At 40.6% G+C, this 18,302-nt stretch overlaps 2 protein-coding genes across 4 annotated transcripts in view; one reads left to right on the top strand and one right to left on the bottom strand.

Annotated features, from left to right (window-relative positions):
- Positions 1-18,302, top strand: part of ZER1 (zyg-11 related cell cycle regulator) — a 491,045-nt gene that overhangs the window by 70,448 nt on the left and 402,295 nt on the right. The window lies entirely within an intron of this gene.
- Positions 3,030-18,302, bottom strand: part of PKN3 (protein kinase N3) — a 46,756-nt gene continuing 31,483 nt past the window's right edge. For all 3 annotated transcript variants that reach the window (XM_063432615.1, XM_063432616.1, XM_063432614.1), the window contains exons 2-21: positions 14,789-15,071; positions 14,220-14,374; positions 13,336-13,605; positions 13,053-13,257; positions 12,794-12,976; positions 12,358-12,467; positions 12,132-12,275; positions 11,979-12,054; positions 11,028-11,184; positions 10,724-10,865; positions 10,125-10,186; positions 9,482-9,548; positions 9,241-9,332; positions 8,880-9,056; positions 8,735-8,797; positions 6,600-6,676; positions 6,375-6,517; positions 5,048-5,155; positions 4,747-4,827; positions 3,030-4,210 (exon numbers count right to left, since the gene is read on the bottom strand). In XM_063432615.1, the coding sequence (XP_063288685.1) occupies positions 3,998-4,210; positions 4,747-4,827; positions 5,048-5,155; positions 6,375-6,517; positions 6,600-6,676; positions 8,735-8,797; positions 8,880-9,056; positions 9,241-9,332; positions 9,482-9,548; positions 10,125-10,186; positions 10,724-10,865; positions 11,028-11,184; positions 11,979-12,054; positions 12,132-12,275; positions 12,358-12,467; positions 12,794-12,976; positions 13,053-13,257; positions 13,336-13,605; positions 14,220-14,374; positions 14,789-15,071 (2,808 nt within the window). In that variant the 3' untranslated portion in view covers positions 3,030-3,997. The remainder of the gene's footprint in view (positions 4,211-4,746; positions 4,828-5,047; positions 5,156-6,374; positions 6,518-6,599; positions 6,677-8,734; positions 8,798-8,879; positions 9,057-9,240; positions 9,333-9,481; positions 9,549-10,124; positions 10,187-10,723; positions 10,866-11,027; positions 11,185-11,978; positions 12,055-12,131; positions 12,276-12,357; positions 12,468-12,793; positions 12,977-13,052; positions 13,258-13,335; positions 13,606-14,219; positions 14,375-14,788; positions 15,072-18,302) is intronic.

Below are 18,302 nucleotides of genomic sequence, written 5' to 3'. Positions count from 1 at the left end.
GGATGTCCATAATGACATTGTGGAAGGCTGCTGGTCATGGAGGTAAGCTATTCTCTGGTTGAGAGACCTCTCAATATATCCCTCAGGTCATCTGGACAGTCTGGTGTGCACGCGTGTGACGTGTCCGCCTGACATTCACCTCCACACTCTGCGTACAAAGAAGAGACCAAGCCCATTGCTCTGAGAAGATTGAGATTATGACTGCTTGTGACTCAGAGCCAGTAACGCACTTTTTTTTTTTTTTAATGTTACTAAACTAAAAGGCTGGATTTTGTTCTTAATTATAAAGCCACGCTCCTCTCAGAAAGAAGGCTCATTTTGTTTACACAAAAAATACAGTCAAACCAAGGTTGAATTGGCACACGAGTGCCTGTGTGAGCTGTAGCGTTCACACCACGTTTATCCCCAGGATTGCCACCAGAGCCATATTTTATGTCTAACATCTTTTTAGTAAATAGGAGGAAAAGACATTCTCAAACATATACTGGATAGGAAAATCAGCACTCCCAGGTTTTTCACAAAATGATAATTTACTTAAGTGTCAAAATTTTTTTTCCAACGTTTCAGTTCCACATGGGAACTTTCCTCAGGACAAACATTGGAGGAGCAAAAGACATTGTCAAACATGAATAGTCATTCATATAGACATACAAAAGCAGGAATCTTGATCACTACAAATTAAAACACTATTAGTATAGTGTTATGTAATGATAGATATTTGCATGAGGACATTCCCATTGGAAAGCATTCAGAAAATTCCCATTGGAAAGCTTTCAGGTAATGTTTTCCTATAGGGAAGGACTAATGTGTGTGCAGCGCTCGCTGGGCATGCACATTATGTCCCTCCCCCATCTCCTGACATTGGCAAAGCATTAAGAGAGATTTTTTGTTTAACCCTTTTTTTTTCTGTGGGGTGAGAGCACACAGGACACTATTTTTGTATTTCTAGCACTATAGTTACCAGAACTACAGCAGCTCATTGTATTTGTCCTGGTGAGTATAATCATTCCCTTCAGGCTTTTTGTTGTAAACACTGTGTTTGCCGAAAAAAAATGCAGTGTTTACATTACAGCCAAGGGATAACTCCACTGGTCACTCCTCAGATGGCTACTAGAGGTGCTTCCTGGGGCAGTGATGCACAGTGTGACTGACATTGTGTCTCCACCCTCTGCATGAACTTTCCCCATACAGATGCATTGATTCAATGCATCTCTATAAAAAGATGCTGATTGTCCAGGGCGGCATTTTACTCTGCCCCAGGTCTGCCTCCTTCTCGGAGATCATCAGAATTAACAATCTCAGCCAATCCAATGCTTTCCTATGCGAAAGCATTGTGATTGGCTGAGATCATCACTTCTGATTATGTAAGCCGAGGAGGCAGAACCAGCATCAGCAGTCTGGAATAAAGGTAAGATTACTTTATATGGGAAGGTGGGGCCAGATACTAATTTTAATATTATAAGGTGAGGAATACAAGTTTGTGTCCCTGACCTTATAATGTTCATTTAACTGTAAAACTGACTAACAAGACTAGTGTCAAAGCTAAAGAAATCATGACATAACACAAAAATCATGGAGCTATTAATTGCCAGTCAGTGTCTCCACCCAGGGCTGTATTTACCACAAGGCCAAGGGCGGCACTTCCATGGTGGGGAAGCAAAAAAATGCCACCCCAAGCACCCAGGCAAATGCCTTGTGTCCTGGTGGGCCCAAGAGCGGGCTTCCTTAGGCCCTCCTCTTCCAATCATGGTGTTGAATTACTAATATTCTATCCGGGTGGTGAGGGAGCCCTGTCCTCCGCTCTTCTTGCTCCCTTCTGTGATGCTGGGAGCCAGAATATGACGTCACTCTGGCCCTGGCATCACTAAGCGGTGCAGAGGGAGCTGAGCAATAAGCTCAGTTCCCTCGCCGCCTCAATTGAGCGCCAGCAGCCCCAACAGAGCCAGCCCAGTGAGCAGGAGCCAACAAGGAGCCTGCCGAGCCAGCCCAGCAGCTGTCAGGGACAGCATTCACTCCAGCTCTCCCAAAGGAAGTGAGGCGGGGTGGGTTTAAATGAAAAAAATATATATATATTAATTTGTGAGTGTATGAGAAAATGTGCGTGAGTCTGTATGTCTGTCATTGTGTCTTTCAGTGAGTGTGTGTATGTATGTCTGTGAGTGAGTGCATGTAGCGGTCAGTGTGTGTCTGTGAGCAAATGTGTGTCTGTCAGTGTGTCAAATCAGTGAGTATGTGTGTCTGAGTGTGTGTCCGTGTATGTGTATCTGAGAGTATGCGTTTGTCAGTGAGTGTGTGTGTGTGCCAGTGACTGTATCTGTCCTTGAGTGTATGTCAGTGCATGTATCAATGAGTACGTGTGTCTGTCAGTCAAGAAACCGGCCCTGACATAAATTGGTGAGGCAAATTTAGATTAGGGGGTGTCCGAATTTAGTAGTGCCTAAGGCAGCACAATTGCAAAATACATCACTGTCTCCACCCTCTGCATGGAGACACTGAACGTTCCTCATAAAGAAGCATTGATTCAATGCATCTCTATGGGGAGATTGATTGGCCAGGGCTTTGTTTGGTTTGTGCTGGCTCTGCCCCTGCCTATGGGAAGGCATTGTGATTGGCTAAAATCACCACTTCTGATGAGGTCAGCCAAGCAGGCAGAACAGGGGCAGAGCCAGCTCCAGAAGACTGTAATAAAGGTAATATTTTGCTATACTAAAAAAAGTGAATTCCTAATCCTGTTTGACAAATATCAGCATAATGCTACTCAAGAGTAGATTCACCATTGCTCTAGGCCAGGAATCGATGCAGAATCCCTAAAGGATACCAGATTCCCATACTCCGGTACCACTTTTCACGTAGTGTCCATGAACTTCAAGAAATGATGTGTGTTTTGGAAATGATGGTGCTTAGGCAACCGTATTAGAGAGACACCAAGATTATTAGAGGAGTTCACTTTTTTTTGTTTATTACAAGGACCCTTTGCAAGCAAATGTTCCTTATATTATTTTGTTAGTGACATAAATGAGAAGCACAACCAAAGTGAAGAGTTTTTTTATTTTAATAAATTATTGAAAGGGAACCCATCTTGAGCAATAAGATAATAAAAAAATATGTAATCCTCAGTAGGATTCAGTAGTGCTGAGAAAATAGAGCTTTGGTTTCTGGTTAGATAAATGGCACTTTATTGCTTCATTCTCGCGATTAACCCTGTGTCAGTCATATGGAAATGCATTGCTCTAGCCGTTAAAATGTAAAGCTATTAGAAGCATTCCAACGCAAGGACAATATATTGTTTTGCTTCAAGGGTTTTGCCTGATCATCATGTGCAAAGAGTTTTCTGCAGAGGTAGACAATCTGAATATGGAAAGAGCTGCATGTTTACAGATCATGATAATCCCAGATATCAAAGTTGTGTTTTTTGTTTTGTTGTTATTTAAAACTTTGTCTTGTCCACAGCTGCATAAAGGGGACACGACTAAAATGCCTGAAGTACAATCTTTAGTTTGGATGTCCATTAGATCATTGCATTATTAGGTTCTTTGCCCCAAGGTTGGGCAAACACATTCTTTAACTTTTTAGTGCTTTTTTTTTTTTTTGACACAGTTAGTGTTCCCTCTCAGGTGAGCAGTACACAGTTACAGGTAGTTTTCTTCCAGCACTGGATTGGTCACTTCAGACGGAACGACAGGCAACCTCTTAGAGAAAAGCTGGCACGAACAGTGATATTTCTTGGACTGGCACAGAACATAATTTCTTTGTCTTATGCTATTTCCACACCGTACACAAGGCCTCATTTTACATTTGTATATATACATATAATATGTTAAAGCAAAGGACGTGAAGAAATGTCCTTTTCATTCACTGCTGAATGGAAGTTAATCAATATAGGTCCCTAATGTCTGCTCACTTGAGGCCAAGTTGTGAATCTTTGCAGATAGGAGCATCGTACACTGCCCAGTGTCCTGAAACCTGAGGATATGCAATGCCTGGCTAGTCACAGCCTTTATCCAGCTAACAAATGCTCAGAAACAAAGTCGAAATCCTGGAAGAGAATCTGATCGATTGCGGCTACAGGACGAGGGTCGTCGGATGGAGAAAGAATTGGCTTTTGTCCTGTGAACTCTTCATCAAAGTTTCTTACATCTAATGGGTTGTTTAAAGAGGGAACAAAGGGAGGTTTGACCTTCCTGGCATAGAGTGCACCCCAGTCTATTGCCTAAAAGAAAGAGAAAGAAAATGAAAGGGTTTTCAAATAACGTAATTAGCTCTGAGCACTGCAAGTTTAGAGAAAGATGAATTTGAGAATTTTCCAATGTGCTTGCGCACTCTGCAGAATTCACGGTTTATCAAATCCTTAAGTAACTGGTATAGAATCTAAATCTCTACATTATTATTTATAAAGCGCCAACAAATTCCACAGCGCTGTACAATAGGCAGACAAGTAGTTGCAGCGAGACATGTTAGATGTACAAAAACAAGGTGCTGAGGGCCCTGCTCAAGAGTGAGATGTATTTCATGTAATGGAAATGTGGGTTGCTAGAAGAGTTTACAAAAAAAAGCTTAGTTGTTTAGATGAAGTGAGATGTGGGGATGGAAGCTGTTAACAGTTTCATTTATATGCCTACTTGAAGAAGTGCGTTTTCAGTAATTTTTTGAAGGAATGGAGACTCGGAAAGAGTATAATGGAGCAGGGAATGGGCAGTGCAGCCCTAGAGAAATCTTTATTTAAAAAAAAAAAAAAAAATGTTTTACCTGATAGAAGGGATGAGGTTTGATCTCTTCTGCGTCATTGGGTCCTGCCCCCAACCTACGCTCTGGGGATTTCTTCAAAAGCTGAACAGAAGGCAAAGAAAATCCAAATAAAATTATAGGGTTTATTCACAACACCCCTCCTCACAAAACACTGCATGTTAATGCAAGCATTGGAAAATTTAGGACCAAACACAGAGTATGAAATTCTTCTTTTTAACTGCTATCTGGGTCTAAATTGTAAAGTCCGTTGTCAACGTGCCATACCCAACTGTAAAGTGTCCGTTTGATGTCACTTTCCTACCTTCCGTATGACGTTGATTGCTTCGCTGGATAAGAAGCGTGGATATCGTACCTCTTCATTCACAATACTATCAAACACTTCCTCTTCGTCATCCCCGGGGAACGGGCACTGAAAACAATGGCAGCACAATTCAACTTGGACAGCTCAACGAGTCAGAGCAAGAAACAATCTCAGTCACTTGAAAACCACTTTTAAAGGGATACTCAAGGTGCAAGTCAGGATGCACACCAATATAAAAAAACAAAAACACATACATAATACAATATTTGTAACGTTGCGTTTCAATGCCCATGCCCTGCAAGTTTCCAGCTCATTCAACCAGGAATTCCGAACTTTGAATTCTCAAATTAATAAATAGCTGTGACTGTGCTCCTTTTCGCTGCTTCAGCTATTGATTTACAGGACTGAAATTTGTGGGTGAAGGCGCCAGGCTCTTGTTTAAAAAAAAAAAAAAAAAAAAAAAAAATCACAGCACACATGATTTAATAAGCATAACAAAGTTATCTCAGAGTCACAGCAAAGGAAAGCAAACATTTACTTTACATGCTTATGTAAAAACAATCCTTCAAAAAAATCATGTTCCTAAATGTTTGAGTGGATCTTTACTGCCTTCTTAGTTCAGCAAGAATTTGCTTCTGTTTTGCTCTCTGTAACTGGGTGTTGGATTACAGAGCAGAGAGTGAGTCAATTTACCCACACCACTCACAAAGTAAAGCGTTTTAATAAATGTCAGTCTTAAATAGCCCCGTGTGATGCAGAGTCATCATTCAGCTGTATTTATTAAAGGGTTGGAGCAGATGACAGAAAGAATACAGCCTTAATAATTAAAGTGAATAGACGGACTATTGTTTTGCACAAAATCTCATGCTGCTTAGAAAATTATGGCTTGCCTAGGCACTCCAGATGAACTACAATTCCTATGATCCTCCACTATCCCTGAGACAAGGCTAGCATTTGCAACACAAGAGGAAAGGATTTGCATTTGATGGGGTTGTGTTTTAATTGTCTTATTCCGTTTACTTGAGATACAAGAGTATAAAGAAAAGAGTATTTAAACTCATGACCTTATACAACCCTTGACTACACATCATGGACTGATATCAGAACCATAAAGAGCATCTGATCATTGCAGGTACTGGCAACACATTTCACAGAAGACAATCCAGGGTAAGATTGTCTTAAATGCCATATCACACGGTGAAATAGGACATTTTAAAACAAAAATAAAAAAACACCTGTGCAGGTAAATTATTGCTGTCTTTAATATGTTATTTCATGACCTGTCAAGACAAGAAACTTTTTTTTTTTTTTTAATTAAACAACCTACCTCCCCTACTAGCATTTCATAAATGAGAACACCGAGCCCCCACCAGTCCACTGCATATGTGTAAGAGGTTTCCGTTAGAACTTCTGGAGCGAGAAACTCTGGAGTGCCACAGAACGTGTTTGTTCTGTCCCCATATCCCATCCCTAGGATAGAAATAAGAGGATGTTAAGCATGCACCGCCCCTTCCAGAGTTTGCAAGAAAGTAAAGCCTTAAAGAATGCTCACCTTCTTTACATAACCCGAAGTCTGCAATCTTCACAAAGCCGCTGGCGTCCATCAGCAGGTTATCCAGCTTCAGGTCTCTGGAATAAAAGGATCATAAATAGTGGGAAGTGGATATGTGTTACACTATCTGAGGCCTCACCAGCCATTACATCATTTAATTCAAGCTCTAGAACTCTTTTGTATTTAGATTAATTTCACCGTTTTATTCAAATGATAGCGTGGGGAGAGAACAATAATTTGTATTTTTTAAAAAAAAGATCAGAACAAAAAAAAAATAGCCTTTAAAGTGAACCAGTCTTGAATGGTGCACCTTAAGAGATGACCACTAATAAATAAATAAATATATATATATATATATATATATATATATATATATATATATATATATATATATATATTTAGTTTCTTCAGAAGATGTTCAAGGTTAAGAACTGAAGTGTTGCTCAGAGGTAAAACAGCAGGCCCTGGACACAGAAGGATCTAGGTTCATATCCCCCTGTTGGGCACTTCTGGGGTGACCACGTCTGGCGATGTAACGGTGAGAACCGTGACAGGAGTTAAGTAACAATAAATACACTGCCTGGCCAAAAAAAAGGTGCCACCAAAAAAAGGTCACACACTCTAATATTTCAGAATGCTTGGTTGTATAGGGAGAGGTATTAGCAGTAGAAAGAGGGAAGTGCTCATGCCATTGTACAGAACACTGGTGACACCTCACTTGGAGTATTGTACGCAGTACTGGAGACCGTATCTTCAGAAGGATATTGATACCTTAGAGAGAGTTCAGAGAAGGGCTACTAAACTGGTTCATGGGTTGCAGGATAAAACTTACCAGGAAAGGTTAAAGGATCTTAACATGTATAGCTTGGAGGAAAGACGAGACAGGGGAATATAATAGAAACATTTAAATACATAAAGGGAATCAACACAGTAAAGGAGGAGACTATATTTAAAAGATGAAAAACTACCACAACAAGAGGACATAGTCTTAAATTAGAGGGACAAAGGTTTAAAAATAATATCAGGAAGTTTTACTTTACCGAGAGGGTAGTGGATGCATGGAATAGCCTTCCAGCTGAAGTGGTAGTGGTTAACACAGTAAAGGAGTTTAAGCATGCGTGGGATAGGCATAAGGCTATCCTAACTATAAGATAAGGCCAGGGACTAATGAAAGTATTTAGAAAATTGGGCAGACTAGATGGGCCGAATGGTTCTTCTCTGCCGTCACGTTCTATGTTTCTATGTAAGGTTGATTGAGTTGTGGACCACTGACCCCAGTCCTGACTTGCTCCTGCCCCTCCCTGGTGCTATTGACTGCTTGCTAGGGGGAATAACAACAGACTGTGACTGGGGAATAACAACAGACTGCCTATAGCAGGATTCTTCTGCTCTTCACGGTCACTCCGTTGCATGCCGGAATGAAGGTCTATACCGAGAAATGATTAAGAAGTGAGAGAGGGAGCAAACCTTTAAACGGTTTCAAAGAGGATCTGTCACTTGTGAGGTTCTGCACAACGGAACAGCAAACTAAAAGTCAGTTAGTGGTTATACTATTAATGTTTCATGAAATCTCATGAGTTCTCAATGATTTAATATACATGTCTCGCAGGGCACAGCATGTCAAACAGTTTAACCCTTGCAATGTTGCAGGCACAGCTTGCACTGCTGAAGGGAATAGCTTAGTGAACATGTGCTTGCATGGCGTTAATGTGTAGATGCCATAGCGCGCCTGGCAAAATCATGACGCAACAAACGTATCCACAAGCCAGAAGTGCAGTGGAAGTAAATGATTGTCTCGTTCTTTCATCAAAATGCTGCATTAGCATTTACTGGGGTGACGGGACAAGGAATCGTCATAAGTGACAGTTCTGCTTTAACTTAAAATTTATACATTTACTAGTATAAAGCACAAAGTAAAGATCATTTTGTGTACCACAACCGGTACACTTTAAATCACAAGCAATCAATCAATAAATGTATCACTTCAGAGATAACACCAAAGTGTTCTGGCTGTACTTTGAGAAACAAACATTAAAATGCACATATTAGGAAGTATGTTCAATCCGGTTCACAACACCCGAGGAAAAATGAAACAAAGTGGGATTTTCTGCATGTTCACGTGAAAGCTTCCATACCTGTATATTATTTTCTGTTCATGAAGAAACTGGAGGCCCAAGATGACACAGGCAGAGTAGAAACTGCCAAGAGAGAAGTTTACATGTGTTACATTACATGGCAAAGCTGGTATAATTTATTCTATAATTGGCATCTATTTCACACCTTGTTGCTGGTTGGGAGAATACGTTGGAGTGTATGTGCATCATTAGGTCACCCCCAGGCAGGTATTCCATGACAAAGCATGCGTGATCATGGGTCTGAAAGCATCCAAACATGTTCACCAGAAAAGGATGTCCAGATGAATTTACAACCTCAAAAATTCGCTTCTCGCATTGCAAACTGCAAAGAAAAAAAACATCAGTTGTGTCTCAGGTTGTGTTGCCCATTTTGGGCATAGGCAAAGAAATTTGGCACGTTCATTATTATTATGAAAGGAAAGCTTTTGTGAGCCCTGCCCACTGATGGATTATGTATTCCATATGCTCCCCCCCCCAATGAAAGCATGAAGAACTGTGGAACACACCTTTCAAACTCATCCCTGCTCACAATGTCACGTTTCTTGAGTGCTTTTATTGCAAATAGTTTCCCGGATGCCTTATATTCAGCCAATAGCACCTAAAAAGAGAGCAAGTCTTATTCACATTCTGTTACTTTGTTGCTCAACATAAATTACCGCCAATCATGGAAATACAATGAAACCACAATGGAATATCGAGAAAGTAGCAGAGTATATTTCAGGTTAATAACACCCTGTCAGTCCACACCTTGCCAAAGTGTCCTCTTCCCAAAACAGATACAAGAGAGAAATCCTCCATCTGCAGGGCATTTCGTCTGTGAAATCAGAAGAAATCAACAGTTAAAAAAAATGGATGTGGCTCAAGAAAACAAAAATAATGAAAGAAAGGTCCCGGTGATAAGGTACTGTTATTTTAGATGGGGTATATGTGTTAACCTTTGGAATATAAGATCGTAATTCTCTACACAATTTGTGATAATCCAGACATAATTTTGTGTTTGCATGATGCCAGATGCATGAAAAAATAAATACAAGTACAAGTGGAGTATTTTATCAATCCTATTTCCCCTGATTCCTATGGAAACCAGTAACAGGAGTATACATGAAACAGACTTGACAGCACCGTAAGCTGCAGTGGTTATGGTGTTCCAAGCATCCCACAATTTTGATGCTGAGGATATTAAGTACAAACTAGAGGAAGGAAGCGGTTATACACGGAAGCCACACTATAAGCTTGGCATTGGACATAGCAAGTATGTGCGCTGCACATTAGGTATAAACAAAACAACGTAAGAAAAAGAAAATCATGATGGAAAAGGGGGCAATATGCAATGATATAACCAGGGGTATTTATACTAAAGATACCATGTTTATACCATAGGAAGACTCACCTCTGACATTTACTAATCTCGGTTTGAGGAAATACCCCATTTTCATGAATCTTCTTCATGCACTAAAACAGAATGAAGAGGGGAGATCACCACAAAGCCTAAACATCATTCCAACTCAGATCTGGCACAAGGCTCGGCTGCGAGGAGAGGGAGATGGTGTGTGTGTTTGTGTATCAGGTTGAAATGTTGCACAGTTGCAACTTTTTGGGAAGTGCTTATCAATTTTACTAATTAGAATGTATACTCCTGCTTCACGGGATCTTGGTGCTTTAATCTGAGCAAAGAGCTGAAACAGGTGAGTCTCTGCATGAAGAAAGGTGTAAAATAGCACGGATCCATGTACAGGTGTAGAATTGGGATTGTGTGCAGATGTGAAGGAATCAAAATTCTGCATAAACACATTCATTTATCTTTAGCAATATACTTGAAGTTCAGTGAGCCTGACAAAATGTTAGCAGCTGCTGCTTACATGCCTAGACCACAAGGTTAATTTAAAAAAAACAACAACAACAAAAAACGTACTACTGGTATCCAGAAGTACTGGAGATGTAAATCTCACAATATGCAATGCCACACAACGTCCCTGCTGTCTCCCTTACCTTCTCTGCTGGCTGGGCAGGAGAGTCTGCCGCCGGCGGAGGCTCTTGCACACTTTCTTCTTGCAAGTACAGGCGAGGGGGTTTAGCTGGGGGTTTCAAGGAAGTATCTTCATCATATATTAATTTTTTTACAGATACATCTCTAAATAAAAAGTAAAGAAAAAAAATACACAAATTATTATTCACAAAGGCTGACATTACTGTGAATCACAAAAATGAAAAGCAATCAGAGGCCCCTTTGAAAGACTTTAGATTTTGTGATCATTCAGGTTCATAACCCTTTATCAAATTGATTAAACAGTACCTATTTGTAATAGGGGCCTGAAAAGTGGCAGCATTCTGCACTGAAAGAGGTGGGCTTAGGGTGGTCATGGAACTGCATGGAGGCAGAATGCTCATCATCAGTCGCCCCCATGTAGCAAAATTGATATTCATCTGGGTGGCCCGAAGAAAGTCCTTTCCTGGAGGGAAAAAAAGTTTTTGGATAATACAAATAAAGTTTAAATTCAAACAAATTACCATCATAAAAAAAGAAATACATTAAAGTGATACCAAAACAACTTTAGCTTAATTAAGTTGTTTTGGTGTATAGATCATGCTCCTGGAGACTCGCTGCTCAATTCTCTGCCATTTAGAAGTTAAATAACTTTGTTTATGCAGCCTAGCCACACCTCCCTGCATGTGACTTGCACTCCCTTCCCAAACACTTCCTGTAAAAAAAGATCTAATGTTCTGATTTACGGTATATAGAATTTCTTATCTCCTGCACCAACACAATCTAACTCCTAAATGGCAGAAAATTGAGCAGCGAGACAGCAGGGGCATGATCTTACCACTAAAATTGCTTCATTAAGCTAAAGTTGATTTGGTGCCTATAGCATTCCTTTAAATAGCAGCAATAGTACGTGTGTATTTTAGCAAACACCTTTTTACCTGTTGAAAGCAAAAAACATTCTTTGCCATCATGCTTTTCCGGTCTACATCATATTGTAATTATTATGGTGCATGGAGGGAGCATGTCTCAGTTTACAAAACTAAGAAAAAGCTAATAGTGAACTGCTCCGATAACCCCTTGCACCATAACCACTGTAATAAGTTGTAGTTGTAAGCTTATCGTGCTTGCAATGTCCTTTAATTTATAGACTTATTTGCAAAAAAATGGGTATCAAATAATGCCTGATATACAACTCCAACAATGAAAATACCACTACAAAGAATGGTCAACACACAAAAAGAAGAATCAGACACTCCTTACCTTTTTGCTTGGGAAAAATGCGCTTCTGTCTCTGCACTTTTCCTCTCCTCTCCATCACAGGGTTACAGAACATGATCTGAAATAAATGTGGCATGTTTACAATCCCATTCTCCGCATTGTACTTCATCCCATACAGACTGCCCTGACCTTTACCTCTGCAAAGAGCATTCCCTGAGGTTCCAGCTGCAGACACACTCCATGTCGTTCGTTATCCAGGAAATCCTCTAAGCGTAAGAAGCGCACAGCACACAGCTCACGCCAATCTCGCCAATGCACAGAGATTTCCAGCTCCCGCGACTACAAAAAAATAAAAAATTCATGTCACCAAGATCCGTTAAAAAGGAAAACAAAAATAGAGATTAATATACAGAGGACTCACCCTTTCCAGTTCAATGGTGAAACGCTGATTCCAACCTTGGTTATTCACGAGGCCCCAGTTTGTCTGTCTGACTGGCTTGTTATCAACTTTCAAGACACACATTACATCTCCTAAATAAAAGAGAATGACACTGAATGACTGAAAATCCAGGTCACATGAACTATTGATGTGTTAAAGGTATATTCTAGGCACCCAAACACGTTAAGTGCACAATACAGGATAGGCTACAGTTAGTTATGGCAAGTGACTTTAATAATTTGTTTTTGCTCAATAAGCCTTGATTGCCAAGATCTCAGTTCCTGCCCAGCCTGTAGTTTTGCAGGAAAATCTAAAAGTATCAATGTTTAAATTATTATTTTTAATCATTTTAGTTGGTATTCACTATCTATATAAGTGCATTAAAAATAATGTGTGGACTTTAAAGTTGAGTACTCACCACAGAGTTCATCTGACCGCAGGCTGCGTCCTGATCCTCCACGAGCATGGGCACTGCCTCCAGGCCGGTAGCGAATAAAGTTCTTTGATTCATTCGGACTTCCGGGGACTGATGCTGCTCGAGAACGTCCAGGGACTGTTTCCAACAGATCCTGGCAGCCCAAGACATGGATCTCCAAGGTGCCTTTTCAGGAAATGCAAGATACATTCACAAATACAATACGCCAGGATAGTGCTATTTTCCACAGCCCCCAACTTACCAGTAAGTGCAGTTGATTTTATGAAAGAGGTTAGAGGTTGGCTTGTGCCTTTGCCCCATGCTGCTCCTGCCGACGGGTAGCTTTGGAGCTCCTGCTTTATTATCTGCTGTTTTGGGTGTCCAAGTGGGAGTGCAGACAGACAGCGTTCCAGTGACAGACGCAATATGTCTATCTTCTGGCAGGACTCATGTAGCCGAGACTGTGCCTAGAAGTAAGAAGAGAACCTCTAGTAGAACCTTTCAACTTGCAAATGATAACATTCTGAGAAAAGGAACAGTCTCACCTCAGCCAGTGCCTTGCGGTCCTGAACCCTGCGGCCACCAAGCAGCTTCACTACATTTTTGGCGCCCTCTGCCACCGCAGCCTCTACACGCAAATGGTGTCTGAGCTCCTCTATCCGGAGCTCTATTGGCAATAGAGTTCCAGTCTGGTCATTGACGTCAGATAATGAACCAGGAGCCTGTGTTAGCTTCACAATCTGCATACGGAGTAACTCTGTCTTTATCCGGGAATCCTGTAGCATCTGCTGAGCTGTGGCTAGAAGTTTTCGGTCCTAAAAGTAAACGATGCATATATGTACTTGTTTCCCCAGTGCATTCATATAGCATTTTAGAAGGATGGTGGCCATTACGAAATTTATGCACAGCGTGAGCAGGACCTTGATTGTGGCATGATCATTTTATTTAAAAATCGGATATACTCCCTCCACCAACATTTGCAGTGCAACATTACATCTCTTAGTGTTCTGGTGATGGGCCTCAAATACTCTTATAACCTGCCTTTGGACAAGAGAGAGCCTCTGGGATCCAGCCTATTAAGTAAATAATATGTTATACCTTTACAGTATGCCAGTTCTTTAATTGAGCCCACGGTACAGTCTGAGGGTTAGAATTGATAGCTTGAAGATTACTTATGACTTAACATCTATGATGTTCCCCATTTTTTAAAATAGATCCTCTTTATATAATGTTTATACTGCATACACAGAGCTGTTGTTGCTCAGCCTTGAACTGGCCAGTTAATTGTTATTATGGAGATAAATATATAACTATATAATTCCATGGTGGATAGTTTTAAAGCAACAGAATGAAGAGAGCATCAACTCCGACCCCCAAACGCCCCCCCCCCCCCCTCCCCCCACCCTGCATTATAGTTTCTCTCACTTACCTTTGAAGTCCCATTTGAAAACATCTGAATGATGTTCTCTGCCCCCTGTTTAACCTTGGTCTCAATGTGCAACTGCCTTTTCAAAGCCTCCACCCTCCGTTGTCTGGGGTCCGAGGTCTGATCAAAAATACAAGGGTCTGGAGACACAGTGCCATCTGCAAAAATACATCCTGTTTTAGTGTTGGTAGAGCAGGTGCCAAGATGTATGAACCACTAACCTCAGAGCCATCATCAATGTGTTATTTTAGGTCTCTGCAGGTAGATTTAGATTTTCTAGGCTAGGATTTTGTATTGCCAATATTTGGCAAGGCAGATTCTCATCTTTTTCTAAATACCCCAAGTACTAGCTTTATTTTTTATTTTTTTTTATGTTTACAGTTTTTTTGCTTCTATCTCCGCATAGCTGATACCCCTGCCTGGCAATAGTTACCTAATCCTTTGTTCTGACCAATATATCACTTGTGGCTTTCTCCTCTTTATTACTTCCTACGTATTACAGCTTTTCCATATTTGTACTTTGTACTACAATTGTTCCTCGTTTCCCTCCCAACTCCCCGTGCCATTCTTGCCTTGCTTGCACTCCTTGTCCAGAATGACTATCCTGCCGTTGAGATCCTGCAGTTGGCGATGAAGGTCCTGTAACCGACGGTTGGAAGTCCTGAGCTGGCTCTCCACATGGCTCTGATGCTTTTTATCAGTGGACACTTTGCGCAGGTTTTCGGCCCCTTCCTTAATCTTCAGCTCTCTCTGGATCTCCCGTTTCAGCTGGTCTCGTGAATTCTCCAACTGCAGCTGGAAGCTTGGATCCAGAAGCTGTGGCCCACCGTTTTTCAAATCCATCCTGAAGGGGCCCTGAAGGTGGAAAAAAAAATTATTAGAGAAATGCCAAAAAGGCATCATCCCCGAAGTGAATCAGGTGATGAAAGGCCATGAAGGATCAACTAATTTTTCTAAAAAGTGGGATATACAGCAGGTATATTTTGCCGACTCGGTCTATTTGCCCATTAATTTAATTGGGAGCTGTAACGGATCGACGGGCACCCCGACTGGGTACCTCCGTTGAAGGATGCTTCTAGCGCTTCATGAGGACTCCAAGCACTGCAGCAGACACCACAACCACCGAACCGGAGAAGCATACAAATGCTCTCATGCATATGAATGCTGTAAACAGCTGAACAGGAAAAGCATACAATCAGCTTACACTCCTGGCAATCAACATACAATCCAATTCCCCCAATAACGAGACGACACTTCGTTTTGAGGTCAAGCAGAACTGACTGTACTGGCACATACAGCCTCTTTTAGTCACAATCCACACACATAGTACTGCGCACAGGGTTTTGAAATACAACCAATCAATCCGTACAATACACACAGACACTCCCACACAAAATCCTCCTGGTAGACAGCTACTAGAGGAGGAGTCAACCCTCAGAGGTAATTATTGCAGTTTCTCAGAAATTGCAATAATTACCACTGTAGGGTTAAGGGACATGGGACATTGCACCTAGACCACTTCAATGAGCTGAAGTGGTCTTGGTGCCTACAGTGTCCCTTTAAAGTCCTTTAGATGTTTGGACTGTTCCTTTAAAATTGCCTTCTCTTTTTCACTTCCTCCATTCTAATACACCATGCATTGATTTATGGAATAAAGTCAGAACTTTGAAATGCCTCTTTTAAAAAAAAAAATGTTTTAAAAAAAAAGCTACTGAGCATTCTGATTGGTTGGTCACTTCCTTTTCTGGGCAGTGCTAAACGTTGTAATCTACTTCCTGTAAATTTCTTGCAAATGCAGTCACTTCAAATGGAAGTATCTTTTATAAAGAAAAACCAGAACAAAACACAAAAATAAATGAGCCAATTCCAGCCCAGAATGATCTTTTACCAAATAAATACAGGAAATAATTATACATATAGGAGCGGTCTACAAATGCAGTAAACAGTTGGAGAGAACTAAATTAATAACATCAACAATAGTTTTGCATGAACAATTATTGGAAAACAATAGGACACCTAGTCAGGAGACAAAACAATGGAAAACTCCATAAAGTTGCCTCTGCTAGATGGACAGCAGATAACTAGCACTTACTCAGCGGATAGAGGAAATACAAAGTGCACACTTCAAAAAGGGGACGATCACATACAATAAATGGCCTTGCACCATGTGCTTCCCCGCAGGAAGCATCACTGCGTGAGGAAATACAAAATGTGTCTGCAGCAAGCGATATATCATAGAGGACTGTGAGCAACAACCAGCGGCAGAAAGCAAGCCCACATTACATATTTGGATCACAAAAGAGATCAGTAAAATTAAAAAATAAAATAAAAAGCGCCAAAATAATGCATTTGTAGGAGTAACCGAACATCAATAAAATAAAGAGTTTTAGGGAACAACCCAAGTACCATAACCACTCAAGCATCACAACACCCTCCCCACCCCCCAAACAGCAGATAGAAGAGGTTTTGTGTAGCAGCATTGTATTCTGTAAACTACTATTAAAAAGTTCTTATATAAAATGCCAAATTTGATACAAGTTTAGCTTTAATATCATAATTCACTCCTTGCAATATTGGTTTCAAAACGTCTAATTAAATTGAAACCCTATACAATACACAGTTGGCATGTTAATAACCAGGACTAATTAGTGAATCCATAAATTTTTCTTTTTCAGCTGAAAGACTGTAAATTTTGGCAATGAATCTGATTTTCGATGAAGGTGGACTATTTTTGATAACAATTGCATTTAGTTTTTTTTTTTTTGGAATACAAATAGTACAAAATTGTATTGAATAGAAAATTAAGCCAATAAAAAAAAAAAAATAAAGAAGCAATTTTTCTCAGCTGTATGGAATTCTTTCATAATACAGTGGAACCTCAGAACTCTAACTTAATCTGTTCCAGAAGGCTGTTCGAGTTCCAATTTGTTTGAGAACTGAATCAACATTTCCCATAAGAAGTAATGTAAACTTAATCCATTCCAGACCCCCCCAAAATTACAGCATTTTACAGTTTTTTTTTGTTGTTGTTTTTTTTCTAAATTCTCTTTTTATTCGCAATCCAAACGTTGTACACGTGTAACCAATACATGATGGTTCTACTATGACAATAACATTTCGCAAAGCAGTGGTATCACATCATGGTACACATTTAGCATTAAACAATATAGGGAGTATTGCGTATTTTGAAAAAGTAATAATAATAATAGCAGCAGTAATAGCAGATAACTTTGATAGCAGAACTTAGAATAGACGTATAGGGCAGGAAGCACTAGATGCCTCCAGTACCAAATGATGTAGTAGAGATTCATAAGTTAGATACATTTCATAGAGGCTCATACCCCTGTTGGGTCAGTAAATGCAATAGGAACTATAGTTCCTGTAGTATAGAAGGGGAGAGGGTTGCGGAGCATTGATGAAATATTTGCGTTCAAGGGCACCACTTATGACATCTGAAACATGTTAAAACATACTGATAACATTATAAAGGAAATAACACAAGGGAAAGAAAATAACACCAAGCAGAACTAGAGCATCAGGCATTTGTTTAGCCAGAGACAGAGAGAGTTCATGACACCGAAGTGGATGAAGTATCACCCCGGCGGGCAGCCCGTATAAATGAGTGAACTTTAGCTGGATCCCAAGATGTGGATGTCGTCGGCATCATAGGGTCAGGAGCTAGGTCTGCTATTCCAAGTTTCTGCAGTGTGCCTGGTATGTCCGCAGCTTCACAAACTTTCATGTTTCCAGTGTCCCTTGGTATGATTAGGCATCTGGGCCTGCCCCAATGAAAGGGTACTTTGTGTGCTAAGAGTTCCTTGGTCAGCGGTCATAGAGATCGACGCCAGTCCATTGTGGCCCTGGACAGGTCAGGATAAAAGGTCAGAGAGTGGCCCTCAAAGTGTAGAGGGGACTTGTTGCATGTGGCCGTCATGAAGGCCAAGCGATCCTGGCTTAGCTGTAAACTGATGATTATATCCCTTACCTGGTCATATTCCCTCACCTGGGGTAAGTGTAGTCGATCTAGGGATCCTGTACCAGCCATCAAGCGGCATCATTTAGCTTGTTTTACTGTGAAGAGCATGT

Source organism: Pelobates fuscus, chromosome 9 (assembly GCF_036172605.1).
Source record: "Pelobates fuscus isolate aPelFus1 chromosome 9, aPelFus1.pri, whole genome shotgun sequence".
Taxonomy (NCBI): domain Eukaryota; kingdom Metazoa; phylum Chordata; class Amphibia; order Anura; family Pelobatidae; genus Pelobates; species Pelobates fuscus.
The sequence above is the reverse complement of the archived record's forward strand: the minus strand, read 5'-3'. Positions and strand labels throughout refer to the sequence as shown.